This window comes from Artemia franciscana, chromosome 11 (genome assembly GCF_032884065.1).
Source record: "Artemia franciscana chromosome 11, ASM3288406v1, whole genome shotgun sequence".
NCBI lineage: Eukaryota > Metazoa > Arthropoda > Branchiopoda > Anostraca > Artemiidae > Artemia > Artemia franciscana.
In genome coordinates, this window is record NC_088873.1 from 33,119,502 (window position 1) to 33,139,473 (window position 19,972).

The 19,972-nt window shown below is 35.6% G+C and overlaps 2 protein-coding genes across 7 annotated transcripts in view; one reads left to right on the top strand and one right to left on the bottom strand.

The window, feature by feature from the left end:
* The window catches only part of LOC136033112 (phospholipid-transporting ATPase ABCA3-like), a 177,832-nt gene that overhangs the window by 97,658 nt on the left and 60,202 nt on the right, over positions 1-19,972 (bottom strand). For all 4 annotated transcript variants that reach the window (XM_065713741.1, XM_065713739.1, XM_065713740.1 and 1 more), the window contains 5 exons: positions 11,664-11,785; positions 8,465-8,610; positions 6,601-6,739; positions 3,716-3,963; positions 666-906 (listed from right to left, as the gene is read on the bottom strand). In XM_065713741.1, the coding sequence (XP_065569813.1) occupies positions 666-906; positions 3,716-3,963; positions 6,601-6,739; positions 8,465-8,610; positions 11,664-11,785 (896 nt within the window). The remainder of the gene's footprint in view (positions 1-665; positions 907-3,715; positions 3,964-6,600; positions 6,740-8,464; positions 8,611-11,663; positions 11,786-19,972) is intronic.
* LOC136033115 (uncharacterized) overlaps positions 1-19,972 on the top strand; it is a 104,931-nt gene that overhangs the window by 28,452 nt on the left and 56,507 nt on the right. The gene's annotated exons all lie outside the window — the stretch shown is intronic.

Below are 19,972 nucleotides of genomic sequence, written 5' to 3' on the forward strand. Positions count from 1 at the left end.
TATTTTATAATACCGTCTTGCTGCATCTTCTAGATCTTCAGCAATTTTAACCATGGTTGTCATTTCAAACTGTTCCTTAAAATTTATCTGAACTTACCACTACTTTCTCCATCAGTCAGTTTTACAGAAGCATATACTACTGTGATTGTGAGTGATACCTTGCGCTTCTTAGTCGTATAATTTGACACTAGCATTCTATTGTTAATAGGGGGAAAGTTCTTCTGTTAGTGTGGAGTCAATAGCTTATTTGGATAGGTATACTTCATTTCGAAAAGCAAATATAACTAAACGAACTCATTTTCTCGAATCTTTGCTGTGCAAAAGTTTTTTTGATTTAAAGAATTGGTTTTAAGGGGGCGGTAGCCCTGCCCACATTAAGGGTAATCCTGTACATACTTTATAAGACAGTGTGAATTAAACATTTTAAAAAAACAGTTTTTTTTTAAATGAAAGTAAAAAAAGGACATTAAGGTTAAAACGAAAAACTTTATTTCGAGTTTGATGGGGGAGCCGTCTCCTAATTACTCCCCCCCCTCTTTCCTCTCAAGTTCGGCTTTTTGACTCCAGTCCTCAAGAACGACTACTCAAACACAAGGGCCTATGAATTGGTACAGAAGAATTTCTGAAGCACTATAAAACTTTAGCGTGATTGAACAGCTAATTACCTGATTTGAAGAATGTGCTAATTAAAAAGCAAAGGCATATAGTACTGCAAGCATACACCATATAGAAGACGAACAGTACGGTTCCATCAGTCTTATTTACCACTGAAACACCATTTCCATACCAAGGTACTTTTTGCATAATTGTCATTAGGATCATAATTGCCAAGAAGAACATGAAGAATTTTGAAAACCAAGCAGTCCAATGTAACCAATTAGGAAGACCCATAATTTTGGTTGATTCCTTTAAAAGAAAAGGAAAAGATTGAAAGGAAAAGAAAAAGATTCCTTTAAAAGCAGCAAACATACTACCAACACAAATTGAGTAATGCAGCTACAGAATCTGTCAAAATCTGTTGAGTTTAAAACGGACCCTTATGTAGACAATGTGAAATGGCTAGAGTCAAAATACTTATGAAAAAATTATAAAACCATAAGACATCACTGGAAATAACGGTGGGACTCTAGTCAGACAATTGTTTATAAGACCTTTATTTTCCATCTCTGCTGATAAAACTGATTTCAATTCACCTGAGAACTAAGGCCTTAGTTTCAATGCGTTTTTGGGCTATAATAAAGCTTTTTACCCCTAGGCTGTCCAATACAGTTTTGTGGCAAACAGGAACAGGGAAGGAGGGGGCAATTTCACCATAGATATAGTTTTCTTGTTTTTAAATTATAAAAACAATTTCACCCTCGGATTAAAAAAAAGCAATTATTCCCCAAAATTTTCCTCAGTTGAAACCCCCTTCTGGCAAACTCTTTGAACAACCATGGGTTCCAGTGCCAAACACATAGTTTAGTCAAAATTTTAATTAATGACTCATAAGCTGGAACGCATCAAAAAATTGTTTTGGGCGTTATATTTGGAGAAAACTAAAGAGTAAAGAAAACTTGTGGAAAATGTTACAAAGCTTACTTTCCCATGCGTTTTATGGAAAGAGGTGAACTTCATTAAAGTTGGATGATTTTCTAAGAATTTCTAAGAATTTTCAAAGAATCATAAATACTGCTTTGTCATGAGCCCCTTTAAAAATACCTAAGTTATTCAATGTACTGCTTTTGACAGTAATTTCCTTCCTATTTTATTTTGAGGTACGGTTTGTCAACAGGGTGTCTTTATAAAAATTGATTTGACAAAACAAGCCTTTTAGGAAGTACTGCTATAACAATTAACATAAAAAGAGTAAAATATATGAAAACAATTAATTAAATTAATAAACTAGATATTAAATAAACAAATACAATAGTAAACTAAAATAGAGGTGTTTTGAGGATTATATTAGATGATTGTAGCCTCATATGTCAAATTATATTAAGTAAGAGGCAAGAAGGGTAAAAAATTAGTAAGCACCATTTTAATTTGGCAATCTTGATGATCTATGATACCAGTGATCCACTTAGTTCTTGTCCTGTTTCATAAAATTGAGATTTTTTTCCATAAGTGTGCCCTTTAGCAACTAGCTTCAATGACCCATCATTTGGGACTCAATAAGGTCACGAATTTGAAAAAAAAAACTCTTTAGAACCACTTCTGACCTCTGTTCACAGGTTGCATATTCATTGAAATATTTTGAGCCATTAGAAGGGGAAGAAATAAAGAAAATAAAGGCAACGGGGGGACTATGAAGAAAACTTAAGTTCTTCATTCAATCGGATCCTCGGTGCCCGGGCAGGTGCTCTTTGGGATTCTCATATCGATACACAAAGCAACCTAAAGTTAGGATACCAGCATGCTAATTTACTTACCCTTGTAAATACAGAAAAATAAAAAGATAGCATAACACCATATCCCTTTAATTAGATCCCTGTTCTGCTTGTAAGTAAGTAAATATGACGGCAAGCAAGTAAGTATGACTGCACTAAACCCTCAAGGTCCAAACCCGTGGTACTAATCTCCGTTTCGTGGCCCTTCAGCCAGGAAGTGCAATTTTGCTTGGAAGGAACGTCAACAAAATAATATTTTAGTTCTGAAAATGTTTTTATTTGGTTCCGAGTTCGTTGAGAAATTTTTATCCCCTTTCCTTTGGTGAGGGTAACCATGGATACTTTGCACCTTTATGTTCGAATTTTTAGAGATATCCTTCTCAACATTTCCTTGAAATTTCACCTTAATACCCTAAGCCGTTTTGGAGACCATGATCAATCCTTCCTCTTCTTCCCAAAGAAAAACATTATATTTTTGAACAAAGGGCTGCTTGCATAACTTACAGCTCTTGCCCCAGGTGCTTTGTGCGGCTATACTTATTTGACTTTTAGACTTTGTTATTGACTTTGAATTTTATTTTAAATTGACTTTGAATTCCTATTTGATATTGATATTGTTATTATTATGCTAATTTCCTCCTATAATAGAAAAACGATCACACATTCGTTCAGCTGTTTGATGAATATTCTGATTATCATTGAAAATAAAAACATAATCATGAGCAATCGGATTAATCACAGATTTTATAACTTTCTATGTCTTGCCAGGGTTATCTTCTACTTTTCTAAAACGATTCCTTAGAAAATCTACCATAGCTTTACGGAGCAAACCATTCAACTTATTACTATATGCTTTATAAATATTTACATCACTGACATCATTATTTAATACTGACTTTATATAATTCACATTTCTTTGCTAAGGAAACGAGAATACTTTTCATAATAGACACAAACTTTTTATTCTTTTGACTTTGCTTTTTGGTTCTTGGAGAGGAAGATGATGGAGGTCATAAGTCAACTAACAACTGCACTCGGTTTTGTTAGGTCCACTCTGTTCAACTAAGTTCTCCTAGTAGAACAATTGTTTTTGATTGGGTACACCCATATTTTAAATACCTTTAAATTTCCTGGGAATAGGAATTAACAAGCTACTACCCTGAATCGATACCCTATCCTCGAAGAACTGACTTTCAGATTTCGTGTAAAAATGGAAGAAAATCACTTTGTAACTTGCAAACCGCAGGCACACACGCAAAGACAATAAGGCCACAGCCTTAGCATTATCCATTTTGTTTATCCATTGAACGATGTTTTTCTTAAGTGGGATTAAAGAAAGTAACTACCTTCAGTCTAGCTTCCTTCTCATTAACAATGTTTCTAACGTTGTTCATGACGGGATAAATGAACCCAAGCAGTAAAATAATAGCCAAAAAATCTTCTAACACTAACACGAAATAGTCTTCAACGTATTTTGGGTAAGGAAACCGCTGCATCTGTAGATCCACAGATGACATATTTGCACCAGAAGCTTGTTCAATAACGGACGATGATATAGCATGTTGTAGGGTAAGAAATCCTTCAAGATAATAGCCTGAAAAAATTATTAATTATGATTAAACATATATGAACACGCGCACGGCCAAAATTTGTTCTATTACGCTGTGAAAAGAAGGAGGGAGGATACCGACTATAAATACGGCCGTTTTATAACCTTAGAGCCAAAACACATTTTTTTTCAATTTTATGTTTTTAATGAACTGAGCCCTGAGCTTTCATTCAGAAGAAGGCAAGAATCAGAAGAAGGCAGGCAATAGTAGCCAAAACTCTAAAAAACGGAATTTTGATACTAATAGCTACATCAAAAGAATTGTATTTTAATGCTGAATTTAACATGTAAGTTTCATCAAGTTTAGTTTAACTCATCAAAAGTTACGAGCCTGAGAAAATTTGCCTTGTTTTAGAAAATAGGGGAAAACACCCCCTAAAAGTCATAGAATCTTAACAAAATCACACCATCAGATTCAGCGTATTAGAGAACCCTACTGTAGAAGTTTCAAGCTCCTATCTTTAAAAATGTGGAATTTTGTATTTTTTGCCAGAAGGCAGATCACGAATGCGTATTTTTTTTTCCCAAGGGTGATTGTACTGAGCCAGTGGTCCTAAAATGTTCCTATAGGACTCTTTCTAATGGAAATGAAAAGTTCTAGTGCCCTTTTTAAGTGACCAAAAACTAGAGGGCACCTAGGCCCCCTCCCACGCTAATTATTTTCACAAAGTCACCGGATAAAAATTCTAAGATAGCCGTTATAATCAGCATAGCCAAAAAACATTATAATTATGTCTTTGGGGACGACTTACTCCCCTAAAGTTCCCGTGGGAGGGGCTACAAGTTACAAACTTTGACCAGTGCTTAGATATTGTAATGGTTATTGGGAAGTGTACAGAGATTTTCAGGGGGACTTTTTGGTCGGGGGAGGGATTGAGAAGAGGGGGATATGTTGGGCGAACTTTTCATGGAGGAATTTGTCAAGGGGGGCGCTACCCCGTGGGAGGGGCTACAAGTCACAAACTTTGACCAGTACTTAGATATAGTAATGGTTATTTGGAAGTGTAAAGAGGTTTTCAGGGGCATTTTATGGTTGGGGGAGGGGTTGAGAAGAGGGGGATATGTTGGGCGAACTTTCCATGGAGGAATTTGTCATGGGGGAACAAAATTTCCATGAACGGAGCGCGGGATTTTCTAGCATTATTTACAAAAAAAAAAACAATGAAAAAATAAATATGAAAAAGTTTTTTCAACTGAAAGTAAGGAGCAGTATTAAAACTTAGAACGAACAGAAATTATTATGCATATGAGGGATTCACCTCCTCATAATACCTGGCTCTTTACGCTAAAGTAATTTTATTAATTTCGACTACTTATTCTACGGCCTTTGTGATTCAGGGTTTATTCTTAAGGAATTGGGACAAAATTTATGCTTTAGTGTAAAGAGTGAGGTACTGACGAAGGGCTGAACCCCTCATATACGTAATAAAAACATATGAATACAGAAGTTCGTTACGTATGCTAACTTGTAAGTTACGTATATCTTTTACTAATAAAAGCTTTCGTAAAAAGTTAAAAGTTCTAGGTGCCTTTTTAAGTAGCCAAAACATTGGAGGTCAACTAGGCCTCCTCTCCTGCTTCTTTTTTCTCAAAATTATTGGATCAATACTATGAGAAAGCCATGTAACCAAAAAAATAAATACATAAATTTTGTTTTAATTATTCATCTGCGGAGAGCCAAAGTCAAAACATGCATTAATTCAAAAAGGCTCAGAAATTAAATTTAAAAAAAACAAGTTTTTTTTTAAAACTGAAAGTAAGGAGCGACATTAAAACTTAAAGTTTTTTTTACTGTTTTAAAAAGTAGAGTTGAGAGAAAGAGTCAAACTTTAGCGTAAAGTGTAGGGCGTTGAGGAGGGAGCAGCTCCTTTTGTATACGAAGTAATTTCTGTTCCTTTTAAGTTTTAATGTCGCTCCTTACTTTCAGCTAAAAAAACTTGTTTTTTTTATCTAATTTTCATTAAAAAATGAAAGAGGGTGTCTTTTAAGTATATTCTAAGACAAATTTGACAAAAAAGTCAGTCTTACAAGGATCTCTGCTGTTCACCCAAAAGTGTTTCTCCCAAGATTCCGGCTCAAACAAGTTACCACTGATTCGACGAATAGACTCTTTATCGTTTTTCTTAGCAATGCACTCAAGTTCTTTATTAATGTGTTGTTGATGGATCCAGGCAAAAACATAAATATTAAAGTGGGCCTTTATTAACCCAAACTGAAATGTTTTCCGAAAAGTTTCCAAAGAAAAGTAAGTAGCAATATAACAATGTAAATAAATCAGAAAAAAGGTCATACAATAAATCCAACTTAAAACAAACAGAATATTGATATGAGTGAATAAATGAAACCATAGGCGAACACAAATTAAAATATACAATTTAGTGGAACTTAAAAAATATTCGAGAAAATGCACCCAACAAAGTATTTTGAAATATTATGGCCTTAAGAGGTTAAAGTACTAATTTATTTTACTTAAGTATTTAGGAATAAGCACGTAATAAAATTTACATATAAATTCTCTTATAATTCACGCTTAAGTATCTACTTATATTGGGACTCAAGCAAAATATTTAAAGTATTTAAAGATATCGTTCAGGCATTAGTATTCAAAGGCTTGAAAGTTACCAGGATAGCCTCCATATATGCTGTCCTTCCCTCGTGGGCCGGGCAACGAGATTGGCTCAAAAAGGATCTCAGTCAACCAGGTGAAGATAATTGCAAAATTACTTTCTTGTCGAAGATGTCCTCGGAGACGGAGCTTCATCTGAAAGTAGGATATTAAATTCCAGTTGTGAGGGGACACGATGAATATATCTAAATGATATATCTGAAGATATATATCTTCATATATCTAAATGAAGATGTATATCTTCATATATCTAAATGAAGTCCTTCAATTTTCAGGGAATAATTCGTCATGTCTGATCGTGTTCGATTTAACAATGATTATGAAAACCAGTGAATTGACTACCCGTGTACTTGACTAACTATTTCTAACCATGCAATAAAAAATGTAAGTTAGGGACATGCAAGTTAAATGATTTTATTTTTTAAAAGGATTTTTCTTAATTATGATTCATCATATCCAATCGTGTTCGATTAAACTTAACTCAATTATTATGAAAACTGGTTACTTGACTATAATTATTTGTATCCTATTGAATATATGGGTCAAGTAATAGTTGCTGACATGCAAAGTGTATGTGTTAAAAAATAACTGAAGAAATGTGAGAAAACAATCATTAAAAGATTTCAGTGACTCCAATTATGGTGTATTCAAACTCAAGGTCAAACGGTTAGTACAATGATAAGAAAAAATAGCCTTCAGTGCTATATTAAAATTTAATTTTGATTAATGGATATATGGGTCAAGTTCGTGTTCACTGACTTTCTTACGTCTCTGAAAGGACCTGGAGAGTTGTCAATGAATCTTTGCCGAATTAACTTATTTTATTTATTCTACTTTTGACTTTGTTTGTCAAATCTTATTTATTTCTTACCATTAGAGATTTAACCTGTCAAACAAGGCATGGTCTCCTCTCTAGGAAACAACAGCCGAAAAACGAAGGATGCTGACAGTGCAAAGAATCATCCTCATTCGTAATAAATCTAAGACATGTGCCCTTTTCACCAGAATTCTAAGCAATTGGGCCTAACGTCTTTCGATTTTGGCCCACGGCACAACACTAGGCAAGGCATTACATCCAATTTTATCTTCTTTGGACCCGTTTATTTGTGTTTTGGAAAATTGAGTTTAAAAGAAACATAAGATTTATATTCCTGATGATTGAATCTATTTATTACTGTAATTTCTCTCTCTTTATATTGGTGCATAAGCCCTTTTTTAAGACCACGAGTTAAGGAAAAACCATATAGATTTTTATATTTCTACACTTGGTTCTATCATATTTCAGTTTTATTAAAGTACCAGCACATGCTTGTGACAATTGTTATTAAGGTTCTGCAATGCGAAATTTTTCAGTGAGTTTTCTTCCATTTTGATAGCTAGTATTCAAGTTAAATATAAGGACATTAAATTCATGCTGACCCCTTTTTTATTGATTGCTCTATCCTATTCTTTACTTATGCAACAGTTAAAATTCAGACTAAAGATCTTAAGATTTATGCAAGTTGTTCAGATGAAAATTTTACACTTATTTCCTTTTAATTTTAAGTACACATACAACTTTGATAATTTATTAAAAGGATGAATTGTAATAATTATCCTTTCGGGCACGATCCGACTGGCCTGTTTGTCTTGACGGTGTAGCCAGGAAATGGGTAAAACCTTGATTTGGAGAGGATCGCCTATAAGAAAAGCTCAGTTCCTAGCTGTTAAAATAAGGCAAATAATTAAAAATATAAACTCTTCATATACTATTATTTTGGCATATACAGCCATCTACGCTCAGTGCCCACTGCAACAGCAGATAAAGGGGACGAAAAGCCGGATTTTTCTAGCTTTTAAAAAAATGTTGTAATGTATTACATTGATTTCCTCTGGAAAGCTATCTGCATCTGGAAAAGTGTTGGTAAAAGCCACTCCACCAAGAAAATCAGTCGATAAGTCAGCAATTTCATTGTAGTTATCTAAAATATGCGCTACCATCTCATCCTCGGTAGCAAATCCGTATTCTGAAAGCAAAATTGATATGAGTTAACATGGGCCGATAGCTAGCTTTGGAAATCAGCTACTTTCCTAAAACAAATTAAACAAAGTGAGTTGAGTCTCCTTTGAAGAGACTGGAGGAGATATATTGAGTTCAGAAGTTTTTCAGACATTATTTGGTCATAGCCAATTCGACGTAAATCAAGCATTTCATCAATTGGAAACTGAATTCACGCATTGAATTGGTGGTATTAGACCAAAATTTCTCAAACTTTTTATGTAAAAGTGTGCATTCTAAATTTTTCTTCAAGTTTCTTTGGCACACTGAGTGCCTCATCTTGGTGCCTATTTGCAGGCGCCTCTAATTTGTTATATGTGTTTAAAGTTTGTTATTTTTTTAAAAATGACACGGAATTTTGTGCGTTTTATTTTCTATAGAAGCTAGCCTAGCCCATTCTGTTTCCCCCTTCACTATAGAAATTGCTTGTAGGGATAGGAGAATTCCAATATCTCTAAGGTCCCTTCGTATGAGGACATTTACTGCAAGAATAGATGATATACGTTCCTTTATTGTTTTTCTCTGGGTGATTATCTACTCTAATTTCTATTCTAACCTAAGTTGATTGATTGGGTATTTATTTCGATAGAAACATAGTGTCGTGACGTCGATATGGCTCAATAGTAACCGAAACTCTAAGAAACGGAATTTTGATATTAATAGATCCTTCAAAAGGATCCCCTTATTACGCTGATTCCAAATATGTAAGATTCATTTAGTCTAGTGTAACCCAATAAAATGCTACAAACCGGAGAAAATTTGCCCGATTTTCTTAAACAGGGTGAAACGCCCACTTAAAGTGGAAGAATCTTAATGAAAATCACACCATCAGATTCAGCGTATCAGAGATTCTGTTTGTTGATGTTACAATGTTCTAAACGTGAAAATGTGGAATTTTGTATTTTTTGTCAGGTGAAAGATCACGGATGTGTGTTTTTTTGCTTGTTTTTTTCCCATAATTGATCATACCGAGTCAACAGTCCTATAACATCGCAAGAGGGCTCATTTCAATGGAATTTAAAGTTCGAGTACCCTTTTTAAGTAGCCAAAAAGATTGGACGGAAAATAATCCCCCCATGCCCCTTTTTACTCAAAAATTGTCCAAAAAAAATTTCGAGCTAGCCATTTTTTCAGCATAGTTGAAAAGTCCCGAAACTATGCCTTTGGATATAGAATATGCCCCCCAGGCCCTGGGGATATGTCTTTAAGCTATACAATTTGCCAATTGTTTGTGTATAGTATTTGTTATTTGGAAGTATATGGACATTTGGGGGGAGATTGTGTGCTTAGGCTGAGTTTCCATGTGGATAACTTTCCAGAGGAAATTTTAGACTGGGATTTTGACAGAAATGCAGTACTAAATTGTTTTGCATGTGGAGATGTTTCAGAGGAATTATCCAAGGGAAATTTTCAGCGTGTTTGGATTTTTAGGAAATAGTTTCCACGGTAAAGGGGATTTCCGGAGTGACCAGAAAACGATAGGAACTTAAGGGCTTTTCTCAAAATGAAAATATGCGAAGGAGAATTTTCCAGGCTGAATCTTCTGTCAGAAATTTTACGAACGGGGATGGGAATTTTTTAGTGAGGATGTAATTTTCCAGTAGGAATTTGAAAAGGGGGAGGGGTGTATTTTAATTTTGAGCAATTTTTCATGGAGGAATTCCCCATGAGGGGAGGGAATTTTCCATTGACGGTGAGCTAGATAAACCGATATTATTTGAAAAACGATAATAAACTAAATAAAAAAACAAGTTTTTCCAAAAGAAAGTAAGGAGGAACGTAAAAGCTTAAAACAAATAGAATTTATTCCGTATATGAAGGGGTTGCTACCCTCCTCAGTACCTTGCTATTTACGCTGGAGTTTGACTGTTTGTCCCAATTTTTTAATAAAGACTCCTGAAACACAGTGGTCGTTTAATTAGAAAAAGAAGCTTAGATAACTTCGAAGACCACACTGCCTTTCCATGACGAAAGTCAAACAGTTCAAAATAGGGATGAAACCTTTTAATTGACAGTGAATACATATAAAAAATTATTTAACTGGATATTTCGAACACATATACGGTGTTCATCATCAGCAGTAAAACTGACTGATGATAGTTTTACTGCTGATGATGAACACTGTATATGTGTTCGAAATATCCAGTTAAATAATTTTTATATATATTCACTGTCAATTAAAAGGTTTCATCCCTATTTTGAACTGTTTTACTTTCGAATAAGAAGCTTTTTAAGATTGCTAAGAATTTTAGTATAAAGAGAAAGGCAGTGGAGAGGGAAGCAAACCCTTCCTCCATAACTTCTCTCTGTCTTAAGTTTTAGCATTACAGCTAATTTTCAGTTGAAAAACTTTCTTTTTATTTATTTCCGTACTACAAGAATCAATAGGTATTTCTACCAAATGTCCCTTTTCTTCTGCTGAGAAGGCTAATAGAAAGTAAAAGCTGGATGGACACTGGGCTATTTCAAACATATGAATAAAACATGCGCCATCGGTGAATTTCATTTTAAGAGTTTGTTTTGTTCAACTTGTTTCAATTTTGTTTAAAGGAGTTTTTAGATTTGGATATTAAAGGGGCAAACACAGTTATAGACACAGTTATAGCCTAGTATTCTTCAGCCCTGTTTAATTACCTCAATGGATAAAAAGCAGGGCAAAATTATTTTTCTTATGTTTATTTTTAAGAAAATTGTCATTTTCTTTTTTGTCTTCGTTTTTTATTTTGTGTTCTAAGGAAATGTGGCACTCAAATGGATCATTCGTTATCAGTTCCTGAGATAACACCTTTAACTTAACAACTTCCTTTTTGCAGATTATCTCTCATCTATGGGGTGAAATAATTCAATTGATTTGGGACACTTTCTACCTATGTAGTTTAGATCTTCCAGCGTATAAAGCATTTGTAACTTAGATTTCCAAAGTTTCTCTAAAGCTAGTGGCTGATGTTAAATGAAATTTGTTCATACGTTGCAAAAAAACGAAGTAACAGACTAGCAAACTAAAATTTTTAGTCAAATTACCTTGATTTATTTGTAGATTCAATTTTTCTGCCACGGTTTTCATTACCTCTGTTACTATGGTATTGTTTGGTGAATAAGCAAAAGGCCATCTAAAAGCTGGGTTAGGTATACCAAAGTCATTTCTGAAACGAAGTACATACGGTGGTTATGAAACAGAAATAATCAAAGCGAGTGTATGTTATGTTTGTCTTAGTAAGAAGCAGAATATTAACAAATAGGTATTTTTTGGACACAAATTTTTAAAATAAGGGTAATGAATAATTAGAACCTTAAAAATGTTCGTTATTTTAATTCTTATGTGCTCAAGATAAGTCGTGTTGATTCAGTGTTCAAGGTAGCTTAAAACATGGTAGGGGAAATACAACGTAGAATATATTATTATCGCTAAGAAACATTTTTGACAATGTCTTCTGACTAGCACAGCCCTATTAAAACCAATTGTTAGTGGCAATAATATCTGTAGTTATAAAATGACTCAAGTGAAATTCAGTTGAGTTCATAATGAAGCGATTCACGTGTTTACTCTTGGCTCGAAACCGTTAGCCCAACAATCAAGTGGAGCTATCTTTGAAACCGAACCCATTGCTAGAGTTGAGTATTTATGAATGAGTCCTTACTTGGGAAATAAAGAACAAGAATATAACTCATAGCTTAAGGAGGAAGAATAACATTTGAAGAGAAAAAGCAAAACGAGGCAAAGACACTGCGAAAAAATATTTCAGGGCAGCTGCTTCGCTCACGTAGCACGCCATAGGCCTGTAGCCTAAAGACTAAAAATGTTTATATGAATGTTTGTCTATTAAAGATACCATTCTTTTAAACTAGCCATGTGCACGTGGAATCACCACTATCATTTTCCTATGTACATTAAATGTAAAATCAGTGGTTAAGCCGGATCTACTTATTCAAAAGACGTTGGAGAGTTACAAGTAAAATTAAATCATTCGGAGATTCTCATTTACGAAAAAAAAGGTTCCATTCTCTCCTTTAATCTAATTCTTGATTCTTCTTCATACCTATCAGAGGTAGCGTAATAGCGCTGTCAAAGTAAAAAGAGATATGGCTTCAAGTATTTTTTTTCACCAGGCCACTTTGTATGAAAGGAGTTGTCGTGGAAATTTCGGCTGGAGTTAATCCAACTGGAAACTGAACACTCTATTGCTTATTTAGAAATTTAAAAGATATTGGAGGGCAGCAAGCCCCTTCTTACGTTTTTTAGCTGTCGTCTCCCCCTTAATCCCAAAACACACAGCTGATATTAATTTTGGGATACCTATTTTGTTGAAAAAAGTCAGAAGGTCCAATAACTGTTCCACGTGGATGATATAGCTCCTGGGGTGAGGGCTGTAAATTATGCAAGTTGCCGATTGTTTACATAAATGTTTTATTATTCGGAAAGAGTGGCATGTTTGATCCTGGATCTCTATAAAAGCTAAGGTTATTAAGGTGAAACTGTCAGGGAATATCAGGGACTATATTGAGCTAAATCAGAAGACTTTATGTGCATGCAGATTTTCAAAAGGGTTTGGCAGCAATATTTCAGAAATATCCAAGGCTACTAAGTTGAAGCTTTCTTCGAATGTTATACTAAATCAAATAACGCTAATCGTCTTCATGTATTCGAAATGGTATATTTGCAATAGCCCAGAAACAGCTAAGGGTATAAAGGTAAAACTTTCAGGTTATGTTTAGGGTTGTTTAGAAATAAATCAAAAGACACTAAGCGTGTTGAAGTTGTCAAAAAGGCATATGTGCAAAATTTCAGGAATGACTAGGGGTGTTAACTTGAAATTCTCAGGGAATGATGTGGGGGAAGTTGAATAAAATCAAAAGACACTTTCTGCATAAAAACCTGGCTGTTAAAAAGGCGCACTTGCAACATCTCAAAACCAGTAAAGACATTATGCTGAAATTTTCAGAGCATGTTGAACAAAGGACACCATGTCTATTCAGGTTGTCAAAACGGCATACCTGCAACATCCCAGGAACAGCTAAGTTCTGTAAGTTGAAAGTTTGAGAGAACACTAAGGGTGGTGTTGGACTAAATAAAAAGACATTACCTGCATCCAGGTTGTCAAAAGGTTGTATATACAATATCTATAGAAAGGCTGAGGACAAAGTCTGAAATAGCAGAGAATTTTGAGAGGAATATAACACTTAAAATGGATCCAGGTAGTCAAAATGGCATATACGCGAGGCCTCAGGAACCTACTTAGTATATTAAGTTCAAGAAAATTGGTGGGACATGTAAAAATAAGTCAAAAGAAGCTATGATGAAGATTGGCTAGATGTTTTCCAAAGAAATTTCCAACGGATTTTTCTGATTACCTGGCAGACTGACCGTATTTCAAACAGTAGGCTGTGCGAAAAGTATGGTTCAATCCTGCTTTCTAGGGCTATAATGAGAGAAAGGTTGAAATGGCTGGGGCATGTTCTGCGGATGAAGGATGACAGATTGCCGAAGATTGATCTTTTCGGCCAATCATTTAGGGCTAAACGGAAAGCAGGTCGTCCGTGGTTGGGGTGGGAGGATGTCACAGAGAAAGACTTAAAGGAAATAGAACTTCCGGGGAGGATGTTAAGAGGTAGGTTTTGAATATACTGGGATGGAGGAGGAGTGTGCGTGGCTGTGTTGGCCTCAGTCTGTTGCTGCGGTGACTTTTCAATAGTAGTAGTAGTATGATTAAGCTAAGTACAACGAGTTCAAAATTTCAGGGCATTTTGAACTGCAAGCACTTACGTGTACCTGAGACGAGATACGGACTGTTCATCCCAACTCGGTACCAAGACCACGCTGGACCCCATTCTGCCATTATCTTTGTTTACTGTCAAGGGGCGGATGATTTCCGAACATGAATTGTCCCTTTTGCGCTTGTACTTCCAGAGTCTACCCAAATCTGTATTGTTGAACTAAGTCAAAAGAAACCATGCGCATTCAGTTTGTCAAAAAGATATGTCAAATACTTCAGGAATAGCTAAGAATACCATGTTAAAACTAGCAAGGGAAAATGAGGGAATATTAAATTAAGACGAAAGACACTATATGCATATTGGTTGTAAAAAAGAGCGTATCTGCAATTTCTAAATAACGGCATATGGTATTAATTTGAAACTAATAGCGGATCTTGAGGAGATTTTAAGTTAAATCAAAATACCCTATTCGATTCCAGGTTGTTGTATGTGCAATATCTAAGGTGTGGCTAATGGTATTAAGAAGAAACTTCCTAGGAACGTCGAAGGGTATATTGAATTAAATCAAAAGAAGCCATCTACAATATGGTTGTCAAAATTGCATGTCTGCAATATCTCAGGAGCAGCTAAGGGTATTAAGTTGAAAATTCAGGGAATTTTGAAGGAGGTGTTAAACTAAATCAAAAGAAACTATGTATATCCAGGGTGTAAAAAGTGAGTGTCTACAATATATTAGGAGCGAGAAAAACGAAAGGCGCACAAGCAATGACTGCTGTCAAATAGCGAAAATAGCAGACTTTGCTTCATAAAAGCAGGTTCAAGAGTTGAAGCTCCCTTATACCGTCGTCTAAGGGAACTTCGATTCCTTGCCTCAAAATCAATGACGGGACTGTTGGGCAAGAAACACAGGTAGAGACTGAAGCTCTTGCTAAGGCGATTACCCAATTCTCAAATCTCAACGACAGCAAAGAAGTTCACGATTTCCTAAGTCAAACCGATATTTTCCTTGACCGTGTGAACTGTTCAACTGTTCCACTTCTAAGGTCCTTCGCATTCTGCAGCTTCTTGATGCAACTAAATCCATGGATCCTGGGAGTATTCCAAGTTTTGTTTGGAAATCCTGCTGCGCATAATCAGCTGGACCTTTGTCATTACTTTTCCGGTTTTGTTTTCGCTTAGAAACTTTTCCGCACACACAGAAATCTGCCCATGTCATTCCTATGCTTTCGACAGTGTATCACAGCAAATCCAACTAAAATAACTCAACAAGCATGGTATATACGGACGTCTATTAACGGACATGTCTTGAGGCCTAAACATTTTATTCTCCAAATAAATGGCATGGGACACAACCTTGTCAACACTCTGCATCATTTTACCGACAAAAACAAGATACACGTTGCCATCCCAAAACATATAGACCCATCAAAGTCTCCCTGCCCCTACAGACGAATCTTTTGGAAATTGAAAAGTGGTCTGATGTATGGATGATCGGACAATGTTATGTGAGCACTGCTGTAAGCTGGTACTCAGAAAAAGTGGCTAATGCCTTCAAAAGATCCAGGATTGGGCTAATAGGGCAGGTTCAGAAGTTACCCTTGACTCTGATTATGCTGTAAGTGAAAGGTTGGATGTAGCTCCAATGACTGTTTTGTTACAAATACATAAATTCCCCTACTTCACTAGAGTTTTCTTTTATTGTACTACCCTCCGTCCAACTGACAAGACATACACGACGGCACACAGCTTAGTCCAATTATCAAGGTTGAGACACCAAGAAAAGAGCATTTATAGAACAGCATCATTCGATATTGCATTTGGAACGTTCTTCCAGGAGAAGCTATCCCTAAGAATTTATTCTTCGACTCCTTCTAACGGCATCAACAGGCATCTAATCCATCATGATGGATCGATGTAGAATTTAGCAGCAAATCAGATATTTAAATGTACCTGGTACCATAAATTTAGGAAAAAAATTGTATTCAGTCGAAAATTCCTGTATGTATTGAGGGGAATGTTGAACAAATCTAGAACTCAATGTTAAAGCCCAGGCTTTCAAACAGGCGTATCTGCAATATATCAGGAGCGGTTATGGTTATTAAGATGAAACTTCCAGAAAATAACGAAGGGGGCTTTTGATTAAATCAAAAGAAATTTCATGCACCTGGGGTTTGTTTTGATTGGGGTGGGGTGGGGTGGCAAGCTGAGCTTATCAAGGACAATAAATATTTGAAAATACAGTTTTATTAAATTTTATCATTGAAATATTTTCTTTCATGTTGATTTGCTTAAAATTTCAGGCCGTGAAGACTAGACATTTCATTGAAGTTTCAGAGCCAAGAAAACCCCAACCAGAAATAGATCCTGAAATTCTACTTTTTTGTCAACAGCACACCAGAACCATTTTTAATAAATGATCTCAAAATGCAATTAAAACAAGAGCTAAGAGCTCATACGGCACTTATGACGAGGTCGAAAGAGCCAAGAGCTCATATGGCATGAGCTCTAGCGAAATTCTAAGAATCAATAGATTGATTTAAAAGGAAAATCAGAGGGTTAATGCCGGTCGGGATTAGAAATAAGAGCTTGAGACACGAAGTCCTTCTAAATATCAAAATTCATGAAGATCCAATCACCCACTCGTAAGTTCAAAATACCTCATTTTTTCTTATTTTTTCTCTCCCTTCAACCCCCAGATGATCGAAAGGGGAAAACGACTTTATCAAGTCAATTTGTGCATATTCCTGACATGCCTACCATTTTTCATCGTCCTAGCACGTCCAGAAGCATCGAACTCCCCAAAGCACTGGACCCCCCTAACTCCCCCAAAGAGATCGAATCAAGTTCGGTTACGTCAATCACGTATCTACAACATTTGTTTATTCTTCGCACCAAGCTTCATCCGGATTTCTCCACTCTAAGCGTTTTCCAAGATTTCCAGTTTCCCCCTCCAACTTTCCCAAATATCACCAGATCAGGTCGGGATTTAAACTAAGAGCTTTGAGACATGATTTCCTTCTAAATATCAAATTTAATTAAGATCCGGTCACCCGATCTTAAGCTAAAAATACCTCAGTTTTTCTAATTTTTCCGAATTACACCCTCCACTTCCCAAAGCGAGCGGATACATTCCGGTTATGTCAATCACGTATCTAGGACTTCTCCTTATCCTTCCAAGCAAGTTTCATCCCGATCTCTCTACTCTAAGCGTTTTCAAAAATTTCCCGTTTCCCAATCCAACTCCCCCAATATCACCGGATACGGTCGGGATTTAAAATAAGAGCTCTGACACAGGAGGTCATTCTAAATGTCAAATTTCATTCAGATCCGACCACCCATTCGTAAGTTAAAAATACCTTATTTTTTCGATTTTTCCAGGGAAAAGTCATTTAAAAATACATCATTTTTTCAATTTTTGCTCTCCCTCCCTGAAATGTCTGCCAATTTTCATCGTTCTAGCACGTCCAGAAGCACCGAACTCACCAATGCACTGAAAATCCTCCCCAACTCCCCCAAAGAGATCGGATCCGTTCCAGTTACGGTAATCATGTATCTAGAACTTGTGCTTATTCTTCCCATCAGGTTTCATCGCAATCCCTCCAGTCTAAGTGTTTTCCAAGATTTTCGGTGTCCAAGATTTTTGTTTCCTCCTCCAGCCCCCTATGTCCCCGGATCCAATTCAAAAGAAAATAGAGTATCTGAGACATAAGATCTTTCTATATATCAAATTTAATTAAGATCTGATTACCCATTCGTAAGATAAAGATACCTAAATTGTCACGTTTTCCAAGATTTTCGGTTTCCCGCTCCAACTCCCCGATTTCATCGGAATCCCAACCAGATCCAATTTCGTCGGATCTGGTTGGGATTTAGAATAAGAGCTCTGAAGCACAGAATCCTTCTAAATATCAAATTTCATTAATATCTGATCACCCGTTCGTAAGTTACAAATACCTCATTTTTTCTAATTTTTCCTTATTCCCCCCAACTCCCTAAAGAGAGAGGATCCGGTGCAGTTATTTCAGTCACGTATCTTGGACGTGTACTGATTCTTCCCACCAAGTTTCATCCTGATCTCTCCACTCTAAGCGTTTTCCAAGATTTCCGGTCCCCCAACTCCCCCCAATGACACTGAGTCCGGCTGGGATTTAAAATAAGAGATCTGAGTTACGAGGTCCTTCTAAATATGAAATTTCATTAAGATCCGATCATTCCTTCGTAAGTTGAAATACCCCATTTTTTCTAATATTTCAGAACTAACCCTCCCCCCAACTCCCCCAAAGAGAGCAGATCTGTTCCGGTTATGACAATCACGTATCTAGAACTTGTGCTTATTTTTCTCACCAAGTTTCATCACGGTCCCTCCACTCTAAGCGTTTTCCAAGATTTTTGGTTTCCCCCTCCAACTCCCTCCAATGTCGTCGGACCAGGTCAGGATTTAGAATAAGAGCTCTGAGGCTTGATATCCTTCCAAATATAAAATGTCATTAAGATCCGATCATCCGTTCGCGAGTTGAAAATACCTCATTTTTTTAATTTTTCTGAATTAACCGTCCCCCACTCCACCTTCCCATATGGTCGAATAGGAGAAACGACTATTTCTAATTTAATCTTGTCTGGTCGCTGATACGCCTAGTCCTAGCTTATCTGGAAGTGCCTAAACTAACAAAACCGGGACAGAAAGACGAACAGACCGACAGAATTTGCGATTACTATATGTCACTTGGTAAATACCAAGTGCCATAAAAAGAAGCACTGAAAATGTAAATAATCTAGTAAGATTATTATAATGAACTAGTCCATTAATATTTGTCTATGCTCAAGGTTATAATATGACAGGGCATGATGGCTTCGGTCTTATAGAAGGCCAAAAATTATGCAGGTTTTCATTCCATTTATTCTCAAATTATCGTTCCAGTCTATCCATCTAAACTTCCATTGTAGAATTGTTATTAAATTTGTTGCAAAATGTAGCCCAAAATATAATTGGCAAACCAAAATCTTGATTCTTAGGAGAAAAATACAAAAAAGTTTACAAATAGCCCTATTGTTAATGAGCTTAGAAAACAATGTTAATAAAAAACATATAGAGGTTAACACAAAAAATCTTCTTAACAAAAAAAGTTTTTCAAAAAAGTAAAGAGCTACATTAAGCGAAAGACCAACAGAAATGAAGTGAAAAAACAATTCAAGCTTAAAACGAACGTAAATCACAATCAATAAACAAATGAAACCCAAAACAACAAAAGTAACAATGAATAATTTATACTTTACTGAAAACAAAATACATATCAAATGATTTCTTTTATGTGACATTAATAGATCCAAAATAGACTTCGAGGAATTCATAACATTGTGCACGAAACAGCCAATCTGCATTCATTAGTACTTTTCAGTAATTATGATTTTTACGATAGTTTTCTTTCCTTTTTTTGATGTAATGACAAATAAAAACATACGGTTAAAGATAAAAATTACTCACATCAAAGCACAAATAACGCCCAATTGTTTAGATACCTTAGGGAGGGATAACTCTTCCCCAGTTAGTGGTCATCTCTGTTCATTTTAAGTTTGGCTTGATTATTCATTGTACTTTTTGTACAATGGGTCTTATTTAT